Source organism: Pseudophryne corroboree, chromosome 10 (assembly GCF_028390025.1).
Source record: "Pseudophryne corroboree isolate aPseCor3 chromosome 10, aPseCor3.hap2, whole genome shotgun sequence".
Lineage (NCBI taxonomy): Eukaryota > Metazoa > Chordata > Amphibia > Anura > Myobatrachidae > Pseudophryne > Pseudophryne corroboree.
The window spans coordinates 94129505-94146930 of NC_086453.1; the positions used below are offsets into that span (position 1 = coordinate 94129505).

At 45.6% G+C, this 17426-nt stretch overlaps 1 protein-coding gene across 1 annotated transcript; it reads right to left on the reverse strand.

Annotated features, from left to right (window-relative positions):
* Positions 1–6272: 6272 nt before the first annotated feature.
* LOC134966114 (sialidase-like) lies at positions 6273–16408 on the reverse strand. Its single transcript, XM_063942601.1, has 5 exons — positions 13397–16408; positions 10178–10292; positions 9367–10095; positions 7620–8326; positions 6273–6470 (listed from the first exon to the last, which is right to left on the reverse strand). Exon 1 carries the CDS (start codon positions 16142–16144, stop codon positions 14555–14557), a length of 1590 nt encoding a protein of 529 aa, XP_063798671.1. The 5' UTR covers positions 16145–16408; the 3' UTR covers positions 6273–6470; positions 7620–8326; positions 9367–10095; positions 10178–10292; positions 13397–14554.
* Positions 16409–17426: the final 1018 nt, after the last annotated feature.

Sequence of the window (17426 nt, forward strand, 5' to 3'; positions counted from 1 at the left end):
AGTTCTGGGGAAAATGGTGGCGGCCTACGAGGCCATTCCCTTCGGAAAGGTTCCATGCAAGGACTTTTCAATGGGACCTTCTGGACAAGTGGTCCGGGTCCCATCTGCACTTACATCGAAAGATAACTCTGTCCCCAGGGACCAGAGTGTCCCTCCTGTGGTGGTTGCAAAGTGCTCACCTCCTGGAGGGTCGCAGGTTCGGAATTCAGGATTGGATCCTGGTTACCACGGACGCGAGCCTCCGAGGATGGGGAGCGGTCACACAGGGAAAAAAAAAATCAGGGTCTTTGGTCAAACCAGGAGTCCTGTCTACACATCAATGTGTTGGAACTCAGGGCCATTTACAACGGCCTTCGACAAGCGGAGAGTTTTCTTCGAAACCTACCGGTTCTGATTCAATCAGACAATGTCACAGCAGTGGCTCATGTGAACCGCCAAGGCGGGACAAGAAGCAGAGTCGCGATGGCGGAAGCCACAAGGATCCTTCGCTGGGCGGAAAATCATGTAAGCGCTCTGTCGGCTGTCTTCATTCCGGGAGTGGACAACTGGGAAGCAGACTTTCTCAGCAGACACGATCTCCATCCAGGAGAGTGGGGACTTCATCAAGAAGTCTTTGCAGACGTAACACGTCTTTGGGGAATTCCTCAAATAGACATGATGGCGTCACGCCTCAACAAAAAACTTCGGAGGTATTGCGCCAGGTCTCGGGACCCTCAGGCAGTAGCAGTAGACGCTCTGGTAACACCGTGGGTGTTCAAATCGGTCTACGTGTTTCCTCCTCTTCCTCTCATCACAAAAGTGTTGAGGATCATAAGACGAAGAAGAGTACAGACGATACTCGTTGTCCCAGACTGGCCTCGAAGGGCCTGGTACTCGGCTCTACAAGAGATGCTCACAGGAGATCCCTGGCCTCTTCCTCTGAGGGAAGACCTGTTGCAGCAGGGGCCCTGTGTATTTCAAGACTTACCGCGGTTACGTTTGACGGCATGGAGGTTGAACGCCGAATCCTAGCGAAAAAGGGGATTCCGGAAGAGGTCATCCCTACTTTAATAAAGGCTAGGAAGGAGGTGACGGTAAAACATTATCACCGTATCTGGCGAAATTATGTGTCTTGGTGTGAGACCAAGAATGCACCTACGGAAGATTTTCATCTGGGTCGTCTTCTCCACTTCCTACAGACAGGAGTGGATATGGCCTGAAATTAGGCTCTGTTAAGGTACAGATTTCGGCCCTCTCGATTTTCTTTCAGAAGGAATTGGCTTCTCTTCCAGAAGTCCAGACGTTTGTAAAGGGAGTGCTGCACATCCAGCCCCCTTTTGTGCCTCCAGTGGCACCATGGGACATGAACGTGGTGTTGCAGTTCCTAAAATTACACTGGTTTGAACCGCTTAACAAGGTTGAGTTGAAATTTCTTACCTGGAAGGTGGTCATGTTGTTGGCCTTAGCATCAGCAAGGCGAGTGTCAGAATTGGCGGCTTTGTCACACAAGAGCCCCTACTTGATTTTTCATGTGGATCGAGCTGAATTGAGGACACGTCCGCAATTTTTGCCTAAAGTGGTTTCTTCGTTCCATATGAATCAACCTATTGTGGTGCCTGTGGCTACAAGTGACCTGGAGGATTCCAGATCCCTGGACGTAGTCAGGGCCTTAAAAATTTATGTAGCCAGGACGGCTAGAATTAGAAAAACAGAGGCTCTGTTTGTCCTGTATGCGGCCAATAAGATTGGCGCTCCTGCTTCGAAGCAGACGATTGCTCGCTGGATCTGTAATACGATTCAGCAGGCTCACTCTACGGCTGGACTGCCGGTACCAAATTCGGTTAAGGCCCATTCCACTAGGAAGGTGGGCTCTTCTTGGGCGGCTGCCCGAGGCGTCTCGGCATTACAACTTTGCCGAGCGGCGACTTGGTCGGGGTCAAGCACTTTTGCTAAATTCTACAAGTTTGATACCCTGGCTGATGAGGACCTAGCGTTTGCTCAATCGGTGCTGCAGAGTCATACGCACTCTCCCGCCCGATTGGATGCTTTGGTATAAACCCCATGGTCCTTACGGAGTCCCCAGCATCCTATAGGACGTAAGAGAAAATAAGATTTTAAACCTACCCGTAAATCTATTTCTCCTAGTCCGTAGAGGATGCTGGGCGCCCGTCCCAGTGCGGAAACTCTGCAAGACTTGTATATAGTTGTTGCTTACATAAGGGTTATGTTACAGTTGACATCGGTCTTGGACCGTTACTGTCGTTTGTTCATACTGTTAACTGGTTATGTATGTTCCAGGTTACATGGTATGATTGGTGTGGGCTGGTATGAATCTTGCCCTTGGATTGCTAAATCCTGCCTTGTATTGTCCATCTCCTCTGGGCACAGTTCTCTAACTGAGGTCTGGAGGAGGGGCATAGAGGGAGGAGCCAGTGCACACCCAGAGTCAAAGTTCTTTTTAGGTGCCCTATCTCCTGCGGAGCCCGTCTATACCCCATGGTCCTTACAGAGTCCCCAGCATCCTCTACGGACTAGGAGAAATAGATTTACCGGTAGGTTTAAAATCTTATTTTTTAGGTCATGTTTGACTGAGGTCTGCCTTTTACACTGCAGACAACCTAGGTCGACCCCTGGAACAAGCCTGGTCATGACCTGGGACGGACCCATATTGTACAACCTGGCACAGACCCTTTCACACGAACCAGGACCTGGGTCACGTTAGATTGCACCGGCAATAACCCGGGTCAGAGGCTCAGTGTGAAAGGGGTATAGGTAAGGGTGTGGTTCATCAAATCGACAGTATCTAGGTCGCCAATGTTTAGGTCGACCACTATAGGTCGACAGTCACTAGGTCGACATGAATGGAAGGTCGACAGGGTTTCTAGGTCGACATGTGCTAGGTCGACAGGTCTAAAGGTCGACATGAGGATTTTTTTTTTTTTTTGGTGTCGTTTTCTTCGTAGAGTGACCGGGATCCCAAATTAGTGCACCGCGTCCCCTCACATGGCTCGCTTCGCTCGCCATGCTTCGGGCATGGTGCCTTTGCTCCGTACCGCTTCGCTCGGCACAGATTACCGTTCCAATCGTAGTCCACATGGATCGTTAAGTATGAAAAAATTCAAAAAAAGTTAAAAAATGTGAAAAACTCATGTCGACCTTTAGACCTGTCGACCTAGCACATGTCGACCTAGAAACCATGTCGACCTTCCACCCATGTCGACCTAATGACTGTCGACCTATAGTGGTCGACCTAAACATTGTCGACCTAGATACTGTCGATCTTCAGACCGGATCCCATAGGTAAAACATTTTATTAGAAAGCACATTAATTGCTCCGTTATTTGCCGCCCTCCCACATATGTAGAAACTCCTTATGCCTGCAGGGGTCACTCTTGCCCCATACATACAGTACACTGCAACATATGGCGGAGACTGCTCAGTAAAATCATAACTACACTACGTAGCTACATTGTTATTTTGAGTTTAGCAAAACATTAAACTAGTGGATTTACTCTTATTTATCCCCGAACATATTATAAATAAAAAAAAAATATGAAAATAAATGTGGCCAGCATCTTTTTTATTGACACGTTAGAGAGTATATATACAATAGCAGATGTCTCTCACTTTGTCACTCCTCTTATATTCTAGGTACTTCTATATTGATACTCCAATAAAACACATAGGGGTATATTTACTAAAATTCGTATTTTCCCGACTGAGGTCAAAGTTCAATCACGAATGACATCGAAAGTGTAAAGTTGCAACTTTTTGAATTTATTACGACTAATTTACTAAGCTGTCGTATTCTGCATTTTCGTATTTACCGATGTCATTCGTTTTTTTTTGCAGTGTTTTACGTGAGTGACTTGTAAAACACTGCCGACTTTAATACAATGAATCTCGTCCGGATCTGAGAGATCCGTGCTGGGCTTCATTGTGCACCTTTATAAAAATTTAAATCAGTGTTAAAATAAAATAAAAAATTGCGTGGGGTCCCCCCTCCTAAGCCAAACCAGCCTCGGGCTCTTTGAGCCGGTCCTGGTTGTAAAAATATGGGGGGGAAAATGTCAGGGGTTCCCCCATATTTAAACAACCAGCAACGGGCTCTGCGCCTGGTCCTGGTTCCAAAAATACGGGGGACAAAAAGTGTAGGGGTCCCCCGTATTTCTGAAACCAGCATCGGGCTCCACTAGCCAGATACATAATGCCACAGCCGGGGGACACTTTTATCTAGGTCCCTGCGGCCCTGGCATTACATAACCAACTAGTCACCCCTGGCCGGGGTACCCTGGAGGAGTGGGGACCCCTTCAATCAAGGGGTCCCACCCCTCCAGCAACCCAAGGGTGAAGCCCGAGGCTGTCCCCCCCATCCAAGGGCTGCGGATGGGAGGCTGATAGCCTTTTTGACATAAATTGAATATTGTTTTTAGTAGCAGTACTACAAGTCCCAGCAAGCCTCCCCCGCAAGCTGGTACTTGGAGAACCACAAGTACCAGCATGCGATGGAAAACCGGGCCCGCTGGTACCTGTAGTACTACTACTAAAGAAATACCCCAATAAAAACAGAAGACACACACCTTGAAAGTAAAAGTTTAATACATACATCCACACTTCCATATACACATACTTACCTATGTTCACACGATGGTCGGTCCTCTTCTCCATGTAGAATGCATGGTGTACCTGTTGAAAAAATTATACTCACAAAATCCAGTGTAGATGGCTCCTCTTCTTTCCGATTTGTAATCCTGGTACTTTGCAAAATAACAAAACGGACACCCGACCTCGCACTGAAAGGGACCCCATGTTTTCACATGGGACCCCTTTCCCCGAATGCCAGGAACTCCCCCTGACTTTTGTCTAAGAGGGTTCCATCAGCCAATCAGGGAACGCCACGTTGTGGCACCCTCCTGATTGGCTGTGTGCTCCTGTAGTGTATGACAGGCAGCACACGGCAGTGTTACAATGTAGCGCCTATGCGCTCCATTGTAACCAATGGTGGGAACTTTGTGGTCAGCGGTTGACCGAAAGTAACCTCACCGCTAACCACAAAGTTCCCACCATTGGTTACAATGGAGCGCACCCCTGGCCCTTGGGTGGCTGGAGGGGGGGGGACCCCTTGATTGAAGGGGTCCCCACTCCTCCAGGGTACCCCGGCCAGGGGTGACTAGTTGGTTATGTAATGCCGGGCCGCAGGGACCTAGATAAAAGTGTCCCCCGGCTGTGGCATTATGTATCTGGCTAGTGGAGCCCGGTGCTGGTTTCAGAAATACGGGGGACCCCTACGCTTTTTGTCCCCCGTATTTTTGGAACCAGGACCAGGCGCAGAGCCCGGTGCTGGTTGTTTAAATATGGGGGAACCCCTATCATTTTGTTTCCCATATTTTTTGAACCAGGGCCGGCTCAAAGAGCCCGAGGCTGGTTTTGCTTTGGAGGGGGGACCCCACGCATTTTTTTTTTTTTAAATAACACTATCCCACCCCTTCCCACTGAAAAACATGCACGGATCTCATGGATCCGTGCATGCCTATCCGAACACGGTAAAAAAAAGCAGGTCTGTTTTTTTTTAGCACTTTTTCACGAATTGTATTTCTGCACGGCAGTGTTTGGCTATTGGGGGTCATTCCGAGTTGTTCGCTATTTTTTTCGTTCGCACAAGGTATGTGCAAAATTGCGAACATGTTGCAAAATTGCGAATATCCGCCCCAAACGGTGTTTTGCTAGTTCGTTCGCAATATTACACAATGTGGGCGTACGCCAAATAACTGCGCAACAATGCGAAGGCATCGCATTAACACAAACCCCAACGTAAAAATACTAAGTTTTCGTAAATTTACACATTCTTCTTAAAAGTGCACATTTTTGCGCAAAAACGCACAACAATGGGTTTTTTCTTATATTAAGTGAAATTACACCTTTTAGTTTCAAGTCCACAAGCCCTCCTCAATTACGATTCCAATTAGTGTAATGAATGATAATGGTCATTACCAATTAAGTCTTCAAAAAATACCTGAAGTACACTTTGTAGGCATAATTGGCCATCAACATTTAAATGTTGTAAAAAAAACTATAGATGTTTTAAATGTGCCTGGTCTATTTTTTTTTATATTCTCTGTAGAGGTGTAGTTTGTGAATGAAGGTGTTTACATGTTTTTTAACACAATAACCTCCTAACTGTGTTGGTTTTTTTTTAATGAAACTTACGTAAGATGTGTGTTTTTTTTTAAGGTAATCAATTTCTGCTAGCCAATCTGCTGTTCATTTATTGCATTAATAAACACAACACCCGCTTAAGTTGAAAATATATTTTTTTATTTGTGTGTTTTTTTGGATTGTTTTTTTTTTCTTTCTCAACAACAAAAAAATGTTTAAATTAACAAATTAAGCAAACTTCTCCAGCTGCTCCACACTCCTCAGCAATCCCTGCAGGTGTTCTCGCATGGTGGCAAGAATGCCCCTAAAAGTAGTGGGATCTCCAACTGCAACATCTGAAATTAAGAGGCAACATAAACATTAATAACTTACTCACATTACCTATTATACAAGCAAGGCACAAAGCACACTTTAATGCAGGCATGTACAAACTGAGGCCCTCTAGCTGTTGTCAAACTACATATACCAGCATGTCTTGACCCAGTTTTTTGGTCAGATAAATCAAAACTCTGTCAGGGCATGCTGGGATGTGTAGTTTCTCAGCAGCTGGAGGGCCGCAGTTTGGACAGTCCTGCTTTAATGCCTAAGTTATTACATCATGTCTGTTTTAAGGATAAATCAGTAGCAGAACAACACAGAAGCCTGTCCAGCAATGTTTGTTTTTTATTTTTTATTTTTTTTAAAGTGTACCACACCATGGGGTACATTTACTAATATGTGAGTTCTATTTAAGATGGGACGTTGACCATAGCAACCAATCAAATTCAACATATTATCTTGTAGAAGGACACACAAAAATTACAAGTATAATCTTATTGGTTGCTATGGGCAACATCACATCTTAAAGAGAACTACCATCTTAGTAAATGTAACATCATGTTGGCATTCATTCACATCTGGAGTAAAGTTGACTTATCTTTTTGGGGGTTGGCCCTGCATCATCACACTGCATATCAACATCTTCAGAAGGACAACATATCGTTGCATACCCACACTCCCTGAAAGCCTGCCTTACTTACTACATAAGGTCCAACATGTTTTTTATTTTATTTTTATTTATTTTTTTTGAGTGTAAATTTCCAAACTAAAATCACTGTGTCCTTAGCCAGCCTAACAAAGTGAAGCATGCGAATTCAATGTGCAAATATTGGAATACCCAACCACAAGTGTAAAAGTCCAACAACATACTACACTCCATTCACATCTAACTGTTTAGCAGATAATGTTGCACATACAAACCCTGTTGTCCTGGGCAACCCTGTTGACATAATGAGTGTCGACCTAGAGTGGGCATCCTCAACATTGCCCACGTAGACACTGTACATCTAATGTTCCTCACACAAATGTAAATGCAACATCCATACCATGATGAAGAAGACAAACATTTTACCTTGGCAAAAGATTTTAGCCAGTACAACACTGCATTTATTAGAACGTGTAGTTAAATTCGGTTACAAATTAAATGTCAATGAGTGTCAACTTACTGTCCTGTGGCACTTGATCTCCTCCCAGAAGTGCCTCCGAGGCCTCTGCTGCCCATTCTGAAGGTGGGGAAGGAGGCTGGATGGGGGTAGGAGGCTGGATGGGGGAAGGAGGCTGGATGGGGGAAGGAGGCTGGAAGGGGGAGCTTGGTACAGAGGGTGGGTTAGATTGAGAGGGGGAGGGTGGCGGAGAGGTGGGTTGGGTCACAGAGGGGGAGGGGGACAGAGAGGGGGAATGGGAAAGAGAGGGTGAGGTGGGCGGATAGGTGTTTTGGCCAACAGAGGTGGAGGGGGACAGAGAGGGGGATTGGGTGACAGAAGGGGAGGGGGGCTGAGAAGGGGACTGGGAAGGAGAGGGGGATTGGGCGACAGAAGGGGAGGGGGGCTGAGAAGGGGACTGGGAAGGAGAGGGGGATTGGGCGACAGAAGGGGAGGGGGGCTGAGAAGGGGACTGGGAAGGAGAGGGGGATTGGGCGACAGAAGGGGAGGGGGGCTGAGAAGGGGACAGGGAAGGAGAGGGGGATTGGGCGACAGAAGGGGAGGGGGGCTGAGAAGGGGACTGGGAAGGAGAGGGGATTGGGTGACAGAAGGGGAGGGGGGCTGAGAAGGGGACTGGGAAGGAGAGGGGGAATGGGTGTGAGAAGGGGAGGGGGGCTCAGAAGGGGACAGGTTGGGACTCCCAGCAGCAGCAGCTTGCCGTTGTGCTCGCCCTAGAATGACATATGTATTATTTTTGGTGTAGCATGAAATTTAAATACAACAGCATTTTTCAATTACTCTGTTATGTCCCATGTTAAAGACCCTGGGTTAAATTAATAGCTTTTATTATTTCGAAAACTGGTGATGTTGCCCATAGCAATCAAACAGATTTTATATAACATTTATTAAGCTGATTCTAGAATATAATAGATTGAGTCTGATTGTTTGCTATAGGCAACATCGCCAGTTCTTAAAAAAGCACACCTTATAAGAATTATCCCACTGAGCAAGTTATTGAGTTCAGTTGTCAGCCTGTTGCAACTCTGTACAATAACATGCACTTTTTCTGAAGCACCTTGCTACACAGTCAGTACTGCTTACCCTACACACACACACTCATGTTTATTCTACCATTTTTTTGTTATTGTGCTAATTTTCACACTCTGACGTAGTGAAAGTATGCAAACTTTAAGCTTTAATCAGTCATTTACTGTAATATTTTACTTACTGCGACTGCGTAAGGTGCGGATTTGTTGGCGGAGCTCCGCCAACAGGTCCGGCGTACGCCTGCGGAGGTCGCTCCACCTTCGTTCAAGCTGTATGACAGTCCTTCGGCTGCGGACGCGGGTCCGTAATAAGCGGCGGACCTCCACGTAGGCCTCACGCTTTACCCTATTTGGGACAAAGTGCACAGGGCGGCCTACGCGGCGGTCCATCACCGCTACCAATATCCGCAGCTCTCGTCTTGTGAAGGCTGCAGCGCGCATCATGGCAATGGCGTTTTCCATATATGGGCTTATATTTATAGTGTGTGTTGGCATGTGATTGGTGTAAGATTTATGCTGTCATCTAATAAACTTTATTGACGTGTGCATTGAATAAACTTTATTGCTTTCTGCAGTGCTGTGGAGGGCAGAGGGGTTAGTTCGCTATAGCGGAAATTCGCAGTCGCGGAAGAACATTTAAAAAAAAGGCGTACCCTCACAATTACACATACACACACACACACTCACATTTTTTGTAATTTTTTTGGGTCAATCTGTGTACTCACCACATTTGCCAGGAACAATCAGCTGCACAGTCACAAAGTGTACAACATTTACGATCATATGTTGTGTATTTTGGATTGAAAACAGGATAAAATTTGAAAAAAAAATTAATTACATCAATTTGGCAAAGTAAATATAATTTTATAAAAAGCATTAAAAAAAATATTGTTTTTAAATACATTGTAAGGTTAACATGTTAGAATATTTACACAAACAACTAATAATATATTCACACACACCAAAACAATTACTCTATGAGCTTTCAATAGCTACCTAAATAACATCAGAGCAAACTGAACATAAACATACAGTGACTTAGTTCAAAATTTAATAATTATTGCTAAAAAAAACACTTTACCTGAAATAATCCCGAACAATGCGTGCCCTTACTTGGTTTCCCCTCCGGGAAACACTCCCCCCACCGACTGGCCAACCAACCCTTGGCTCCTCATCAGGCAATTCCTCTGTTTGAGGAAGCTCCCCGCGACTCCTTACAGCGATGTTATGTAGGATAGCGCACAGGACCACAATTTTACTTACCATCTCCGGCGAATACATGATGTCGCCACCAGTGCGGTGGAGCACACGAAAGTGGCCTTTAAGGACACCAATCGTGCGCTCCACCAGCTGTCTAGTGGCAGTTAGCGCGGAGTTAAATGCCATCTGTGGTCCTGGCCTGGGCTTACTGTAAGGAGTCATGAGCCAGGGGGTGCAAGGATATCCACGGTCTCCTGTTTGATGAGAAGAAAAGTAAATAATTAGAATATTATAATTTAAAATTTTATTTTAATAAAAAAAAACAACAATACTCACCCAATAACCACATGTCTTGTCCTTCCATCGATCTTAATCTCTGCCATATCCCTGATTGTCTAATGACATGGGCATCATGTGAGTTCCCCGGGAACTTAGCATTCAGGGACAGGATCTGGAGGGATGGCCCACAAACAACCATTACATTCAGAGAATGAAACAGTTTCCGGTTTCTATAAATTTCTTCATTATGTCTTGGTGGTACAATAGCTACATGTGTGCCATCCACAACCCCAATAACATGTGGGAAGCGACTACCACCTTCCTCAAATTGCCGCTTCACCACATCTAGGGCACCAACATCCAAAGGCATAGCAATAAATTGCTTAACTCTCTTAATGAAAGCCTGGCTGACACGCCGCAGGACCTTATTGAACTGGCCCTGCGACATGCCAACCAGATCTCCCACCACATGCTGGTATGAACCAGTGGCAACAAAATGTAACACAGCAAGGAATTGTGTCAATGCTGGGATTGCTGTAGGATACCTAATGGATTGTTCTAGATCACTCTCTATTATGGAGAGAGTGTCTAGGATTAGATGAGGTGGCAGCCTGTATCTGCGCAAAACAACATCATCAGGCATCCCAAAAAGGAGGACACGGGTACGGAAAATTGGTGGCCTAGCATGCCTCCGTTGCCTTGGATGATGAGAAGCCGGTTGTTGTTGGAGGGCTTGCGGCGGTTGGGGAGGGAGTGGTTCTGTGGGTTGGGGTGGGATTGCTTCTGCCCCAACATGGATAGACATCACCAACTTAAAAAGAAGGTAAGAATCATGACACCATAATATTAAAAAAACCATAAACATTGTCAACCATAGTAAAAATAAAAGTGTATGGGTGTTAACTTACTGCTTGTGCGTACTCTATTTCTAAATTCAAACAATAGGATCGAAACAAAAAACAAAACAAAAAAATTAGCTAATTCTCCACAACATAGGTCCACATCACAAAGTAATACACAAAAATGCTAAACAACACTACCCATTTAATGAATGCAACAATCTATATTTTGTACATTAAGTCTGAGTCTTTTTCAGAAAACAAATACAAAACAAATTGCCAAAAAACAAACACATATGCTACATTAAAACGGGTGGCCTTCATTTTAAAATACAGTAAAAATCAGCCATACCTTGTCAAAAAAAAATAATTTAATTTTAAAAACCAAAAAATAATTTAAAAAGACACCTACAAGAGACAGAGAAGGAGTCTAAGAGATCATATAGACACTTACAACAAACAGCAGGACACACTGAGATAGGCTACTTACCTGCTCAATATGTGTAGGTAGCCAATTGGCTAAATAAATTTAAAAAAAAAAACAGCACACTTGCCAATCCAAAGCAAAACAAATAATAATTTAAAGAGACACCTACAAGAGACAGAGAAGGAGTCTAATAAATAAATTAATCAGTGTGAACAATATAACATACACACTGTAAAGTACAGGTAACTAAAAAATACCATATGCCATAATAAACCATTTATATATCAAACAGATATCCTCCAAAATACATAAACCCAGTTTTAAACAGTAGAAACTTCCATTGCACAACCATACATACTTGGTTTGGTAATTGACTAATGTAGTAATACTAACAAAAGAAACTTAGCCAAAAATACGCACTACGCAACACATAAAAATTTAAAAGCAAACAAACGGCCATCTGTCTGCAAGACAATGCAAAAATAACTCACTCTGCAAATTTGTTCCAAACACGACCACCTTCTATGAGAGACCACAAAGCAGCTTCATGCATCATACACCCACTCACACAGGCTGCAATCCAGACTGTTAAATAAGCAGTACAATCAGTCACATAATTAGCAAAATTTACACCTGTGTTAATTTACGCAATGCACGCAGCTATAAATAGCTACACACCTGTGCGTACAGACATGCCACTAGCAACATGGCTACTCGTGAGCAGTTGGCAGCAGAGATGGACCACGTGCAGCAGCAGATGTCCGCATTGACACAAATACGCCTAGCATTGCGTCGGCAGATGCTGGAATCCGCGGAGGCGGATTCAGAAGTAGCAGGACCAAGTACTAGAGACATTCCAACTTCTGATACCCAGCAGTTAAGAGAGGATACCCTGCCAGACATACATACTGGGGTAACTGAGGGAGATTCAGCATTATCCGCACAAACACAAAATACACAAGCAGCTAGTGAAGAGGAAGATGGTGAGGAGGAACAGGAACAAAGCTCACAGGCTACTTCAAGGAGAAAAAAAAGGCAGCCCGCATTCACTAAGAGGGAAAAAAGGATATATGTACCAGCGCTGGCTGAATAAATTAATCAGTTAGAATTTATGTTAATAATATAATAATAGTAATAATAATAATAATAATAATAATAATAATAATAATAATAATAATAAGGATGGTTTACTCTATGTAAAAAGGTAACAATTTATTTAACATGACACATGTAACAAATCTAAAAGAAAGGAATTTCTGTTGCCACTAGGTGGCGATAAAATTTCAATATATCTTATCTGGATAAAATTTCACAAATTCTCCTGTATTAGAATTGTCCATTCCTAAAGGCTAGGACAGCCTCCCTTTGTGCATTCACTGTAATGGGTAAATAATTACCAGATCCCCACGTTGGTAAGCATCAACGTTGGAACAAGTCCTTTAGTAGCTGTAGGGGTGAAGTAGACCAATTTGATGATAAGGTCCAGTGATGGGAGAGAAGTCCAAATTATGCCGAAGGATGACACGGCTTTGAGGGCCGATTTGGAGAACAGAGTCCAGACAGATAAAGTAAGCTCAAGTCCAGATGGATAGAGTAAGCTCAACGCGTTTCACTGGTATAATCCAGCTTCCTCAGGAGCATAAATTTTATGAGCATAGGGTACTCCATTTATACCCTTCCTAATGAACTAGTTAGCACCACCTGTTTGGGTTATTACTAATACATTATAGTAATAATATAAAAGACTATCAGTCCAAAATACATGTCAGGTTCGGTCTGGTTTGTGTCCCCGGAGGGGGCGCTAGTGGGTCAGTGGAGGTAGGATGGAGGAAGAGAGGAGACTGGATTGGATTCCCGCGCATGTGCGCAATGTTATTTATTAACATAAAAGTTCACACAATAAGGCAGCAGAATAACGTGCAGGAATAAACAATAAAAAGTATGCAATGGAAATGGTGCAGCTTGGAAGCTGAGAGTCTATGGAAGGAATGGTAATAAATGTATAGCTACCTGGTAGCAGATGCAGGAGACTCAGGTGAATGTTCACAGTGCAGTTCGTTAGGCACAGGCAGCTAGCAAGCTGCTTCACAGATGAGGTGAAGGGATGCACCTGGAGAGAGTCTCTACTGCTGAGGCTGAAGCACACTGTGGTTGTAGATAGGTGTGGAGCCAAATACAGATGCAGGGGTTGCTGATGCTTGTAGTTCCACAGAGATGCAGGAGGATAACCAGGAACACAGGGGATCTGGAGACTGGAACACAGGGAACCACTGGATGCAGCAGGAGAGCTGGAGTGATTGCTGGAACTTGTAGTTCCACAGAGATGCAGGAGGATAACCAGGAACACAGGGGATCTGGAACGGAACTGGAACAGCTGGGACCTGTTGTTCCACAGGTCTAATACACAAGGAAATCTCTGTAGACAGAGGATTGCAAACAGGAGCCGTCTGTTCACGGGATGTGACGTGTTGTCCAAGGCAATGTGTGAGAGCCACAAACTGGAAGTTATACCTCCTGCCCAGAAGTGATTGGACACAAACTGCAGGCAGAGATACTAGCTGGATTAGGTGTCCAGATCAGCTGTGAGTTAGCTGAAGCATTCCAGGCTGCAGAGGACTGAAAACCAGAACTGGAACAGAACTGAACTGGTTAGGTGGAGCACGGTGAGCTGTGGGCTGCAGGAGACTGAAGACTGGAACAGAACTGAACTGCTGGGACCTGTAGTTCCACAGCAGTGATGCGATGAAAATGCAGATTCCTGACAGTACCCCCCCTTTTATGGGTGGGCACCGAACACCCACGCTGGAACTTGGAGGAACCTTGAAAAAGAACTTAGGAAAACACAAAAGCAGAGGTCCTCAAAAGTCTTCCCAACTTTCATCTTCAGAAGACAGATTTTCCTCGTCAGAACAAGTAGACCATTCAGGGTAATTTGAGACAGAATTTACTTCCTGGGAAAAGGCATAGCTAGGAAGGATAGAACCTCCCATAATGTAACTTGAGTCTTCATCAACAAACTCACTTTCAGAGTCAGAGTCCAGGTCTAGTGTGGTCATGGGAGCTTTTTGTTTAGGAACAACAGAATCTGAGACAATCTGTGGATCAGTGAATTTGAAGCTATATGAGACACCAGGACTAGGGTTTACGGCAGCATAGCCAACACTTACGTCAACAGATGGTAGACTGAACTGGTTCTGGAGCTCTCCAATTCCTGTAATTCTTGAAATCTCTGATACGTTGATTCAACAGAACCTGTTCGTGTTTGGAAGGAGTTGAGTCGAAAAACTGAGAACTGGAAGACTGATCAGAAGACTGAGCAGATGTTGAATCTGGGGAGTCAATACTTTCAGAAGTGTTGCTGTAGGATGGAGGCACGGAAGTATATGCAACTTTCAAATCTAAAGTCTGAGAACGTTGTCTTGACTTTGCAGCTTGGAAATTTTTAATAGCTTGGTCTAATGTATCCTGATCTTGCACAGACAGAGATGTTGGAGAGGATTTAGCAGTAGACAAACTGTTGACAAATTGGCCGGAATGCCCAGATGACTTTGACTGCATAAACTTTGGAGCAAACTCCTGTTTTACGGCTTCGCAGAAAGCAGGAAGATCACTCAGTAGCGGATCTTTACATTCAATGAGAGGATTTGCCCAGTCCAGTGCTCTACCTTTGAAGAACAGGAGGAAGTATCTGATTGCATTGGCTGGAGAAATAGTCACTGAAGGTTCAGACTCAGTAAAAGCGAGGTATTGGCTCGCCACTGCACGAAACTGATCATAGTCACCATCAAAGTAGACTGGAGCTTTTGTATCTGGTGGACACTTGAGAGTTGAGGACTGAAATAAGCATTCAGAAGCAGGAGTAGAATCAACTTGAAATGCTCGAGGGTGGAGAGAGGACGTCATCTCCTGGATTGACTGACGGGAATTCTGAGCTGAGGTTGACCGAATGCTAGAAGCTTCATCTTGGGGTGAGATGCTTAGAGCCTCCATCTGGATTGAGGCAACTGCAATATCTGCAAGAACTGTAGACTCTGGACATAGCGACAGGAGTTGTTTACTTGAAACACCAGAGAGAACCACACCGGGTTCAGAGGAACTGGAATCGGCAGGGACCGATGGCAACTTTAAACAAATGGATGGATCCGGGATTTGTACAGGACTACTTGACTTGACTTGAACTGAAGGAGGCTGATCTGGACAGACGGATGGGACCGGATTGGGTCCAGATAAGCTTGAACCGGCTGGAACCGCAGGAGTCTTCGGACTGACGGATAGAACCGGATTTGATACAAAGAGACTGGAATCGGCTGGAACCGAAGGAGTCCTCGGACTGACGGATAGGGCCGGATTTGATCCGAGGATGCTGGAATCGGCTGGAACCGAAGGAGGTAGCTCAGCATTGGAAACAGAGCTACTCGGGCTGGCTGGAACCAGAGGAGGCTGATCCGGACAGACGGATGGGACCGGATTGGGTCCGGAAGAGCTTGAAGCGGTAGGAACCGGTGGAGTCCTCGGACTGACGGATAGGACCGGATTTGCTCCGAGGATTCTGGAATCGGCTGGAACCGAAGGAGGTAGCCCATCATTGGAGCCACTCAGGCTGGCTGGAACCAGTGGAGACTTTGGACCGACGGCTGGAACCGGGCTAGGTCCATTGACACTTGATTCTGTATAGACAGAATCCGGATGTTCTAATGATCCCTCTTGGAGTGGTACTGAGCTGGTAGCACTCTCTGAAGTTGGCAAACAAAAGTTCATGTCTGTATCTGTGACTTTAAGAATTCCTCCTGGGATCTTGGCCCTGGATTCCTCACTTGAGGCTGAAACTCTAAAGACCCCTCCTGGGGTTAATAGATCAGACACACTTCTTTGAGTTGCATGCCCGGATGCCACTTCTGGAACCTGAACATCAGATACCCCTACTGGGGTCACAACATCAGATGCCCCACCTGGGGCTGTGGGCACGGACACCCCTTCTCGGGCTGTGGGCACGGACGCCCCTTCTCGGGCTGTGGGCACGGACGCCCCTTCTCGGGCTGTGGGCACGGACGCCCCTTCTCGGGCTGTGGGCACGGACGCCCCTTCTCGGGCTGTGGGCACGGACGCCCCTTCTCGGGCTGTAGGCACAGACGCCCCTTCTCGGGCTGTAGGCACAGACGCCCCTTCTCGGGCTGTGGGCACAGACGCCCCTTCTCGGGCTGTGGGCACAGACGCCCCTTCTCGGGCTGTAGGCACAGACGCCCCTTCTCGGGCTGTAGGCACAGACGCCCCTTCTCGGGCTGTAGGCACAGACGCCCCTTCTCGGGCTGTAGGCACAGACGCCCCTTCTCGGGCTGTAGGCACAGATGCCCCTTCTCGGGCTGTAGGTACAGATGCCCCCTCTCGGGCTGTAGGCACAGACACTACTTTAGTTATGGGTAACATAGATAGTCTCTGTTGATTTCTGAACTTGGGATTGGGTCTATTTGTCACAGGACCCCAATCGTATACTTTTTGGACACTCCTGTCCCGGGTAAAGGAATTTGAAACTGTAGAGGATACGTTGGAAGGTTTGCAGGTGAAAACACTGTGATGCTGGAACCTGTCACCAACTTTTGAGTTACGGAAGGAACAGTCTTTAATAAGATGACTAGAACTCCCACAGTAAAAGCAGAGGTGAAGCTGCTTGCGATGCCGGCGTTCAGCTTCCGTGAGTTTGGAGCGCGGGTAGCTCTGGAATCTGCCCTCTCTCTGCATAGGAGAAGAGACTTTAGCTTGAAGAAAAGTTGACACGGAGGTCGCACTAGTCTCAATACTTTGAGCAGTACTCTTCACTGCGTTTAAAGCACCACCCAGGATCATTCCAATGGCATCATTGGAATGATTTTTGTTAGAAGACTTTGAAGTTGTTCCAATAGATGATAAAGAGTGCTTATTGGTTCAGAGTTCACAGCAGACAACAAAGGAGTCTTGAAGCTTTCAAAGGAGGAAGTCGCTCTCTCAGGAGAGTTAGCTGTGAAGGGACTGCCATAGGACGGACTTGAGCAAGATCCATCCACAG

Bases quoted from the DNA above. Each gene is read 5' to 3' on its own strand.
- LOC134966114 (XM_063942601.1), bottom strand. From the start codon at position 16,144: ATGAACTTTTGTTTGCCAACTTCAGAGAGTGCTACCAGCTCAGTACCA.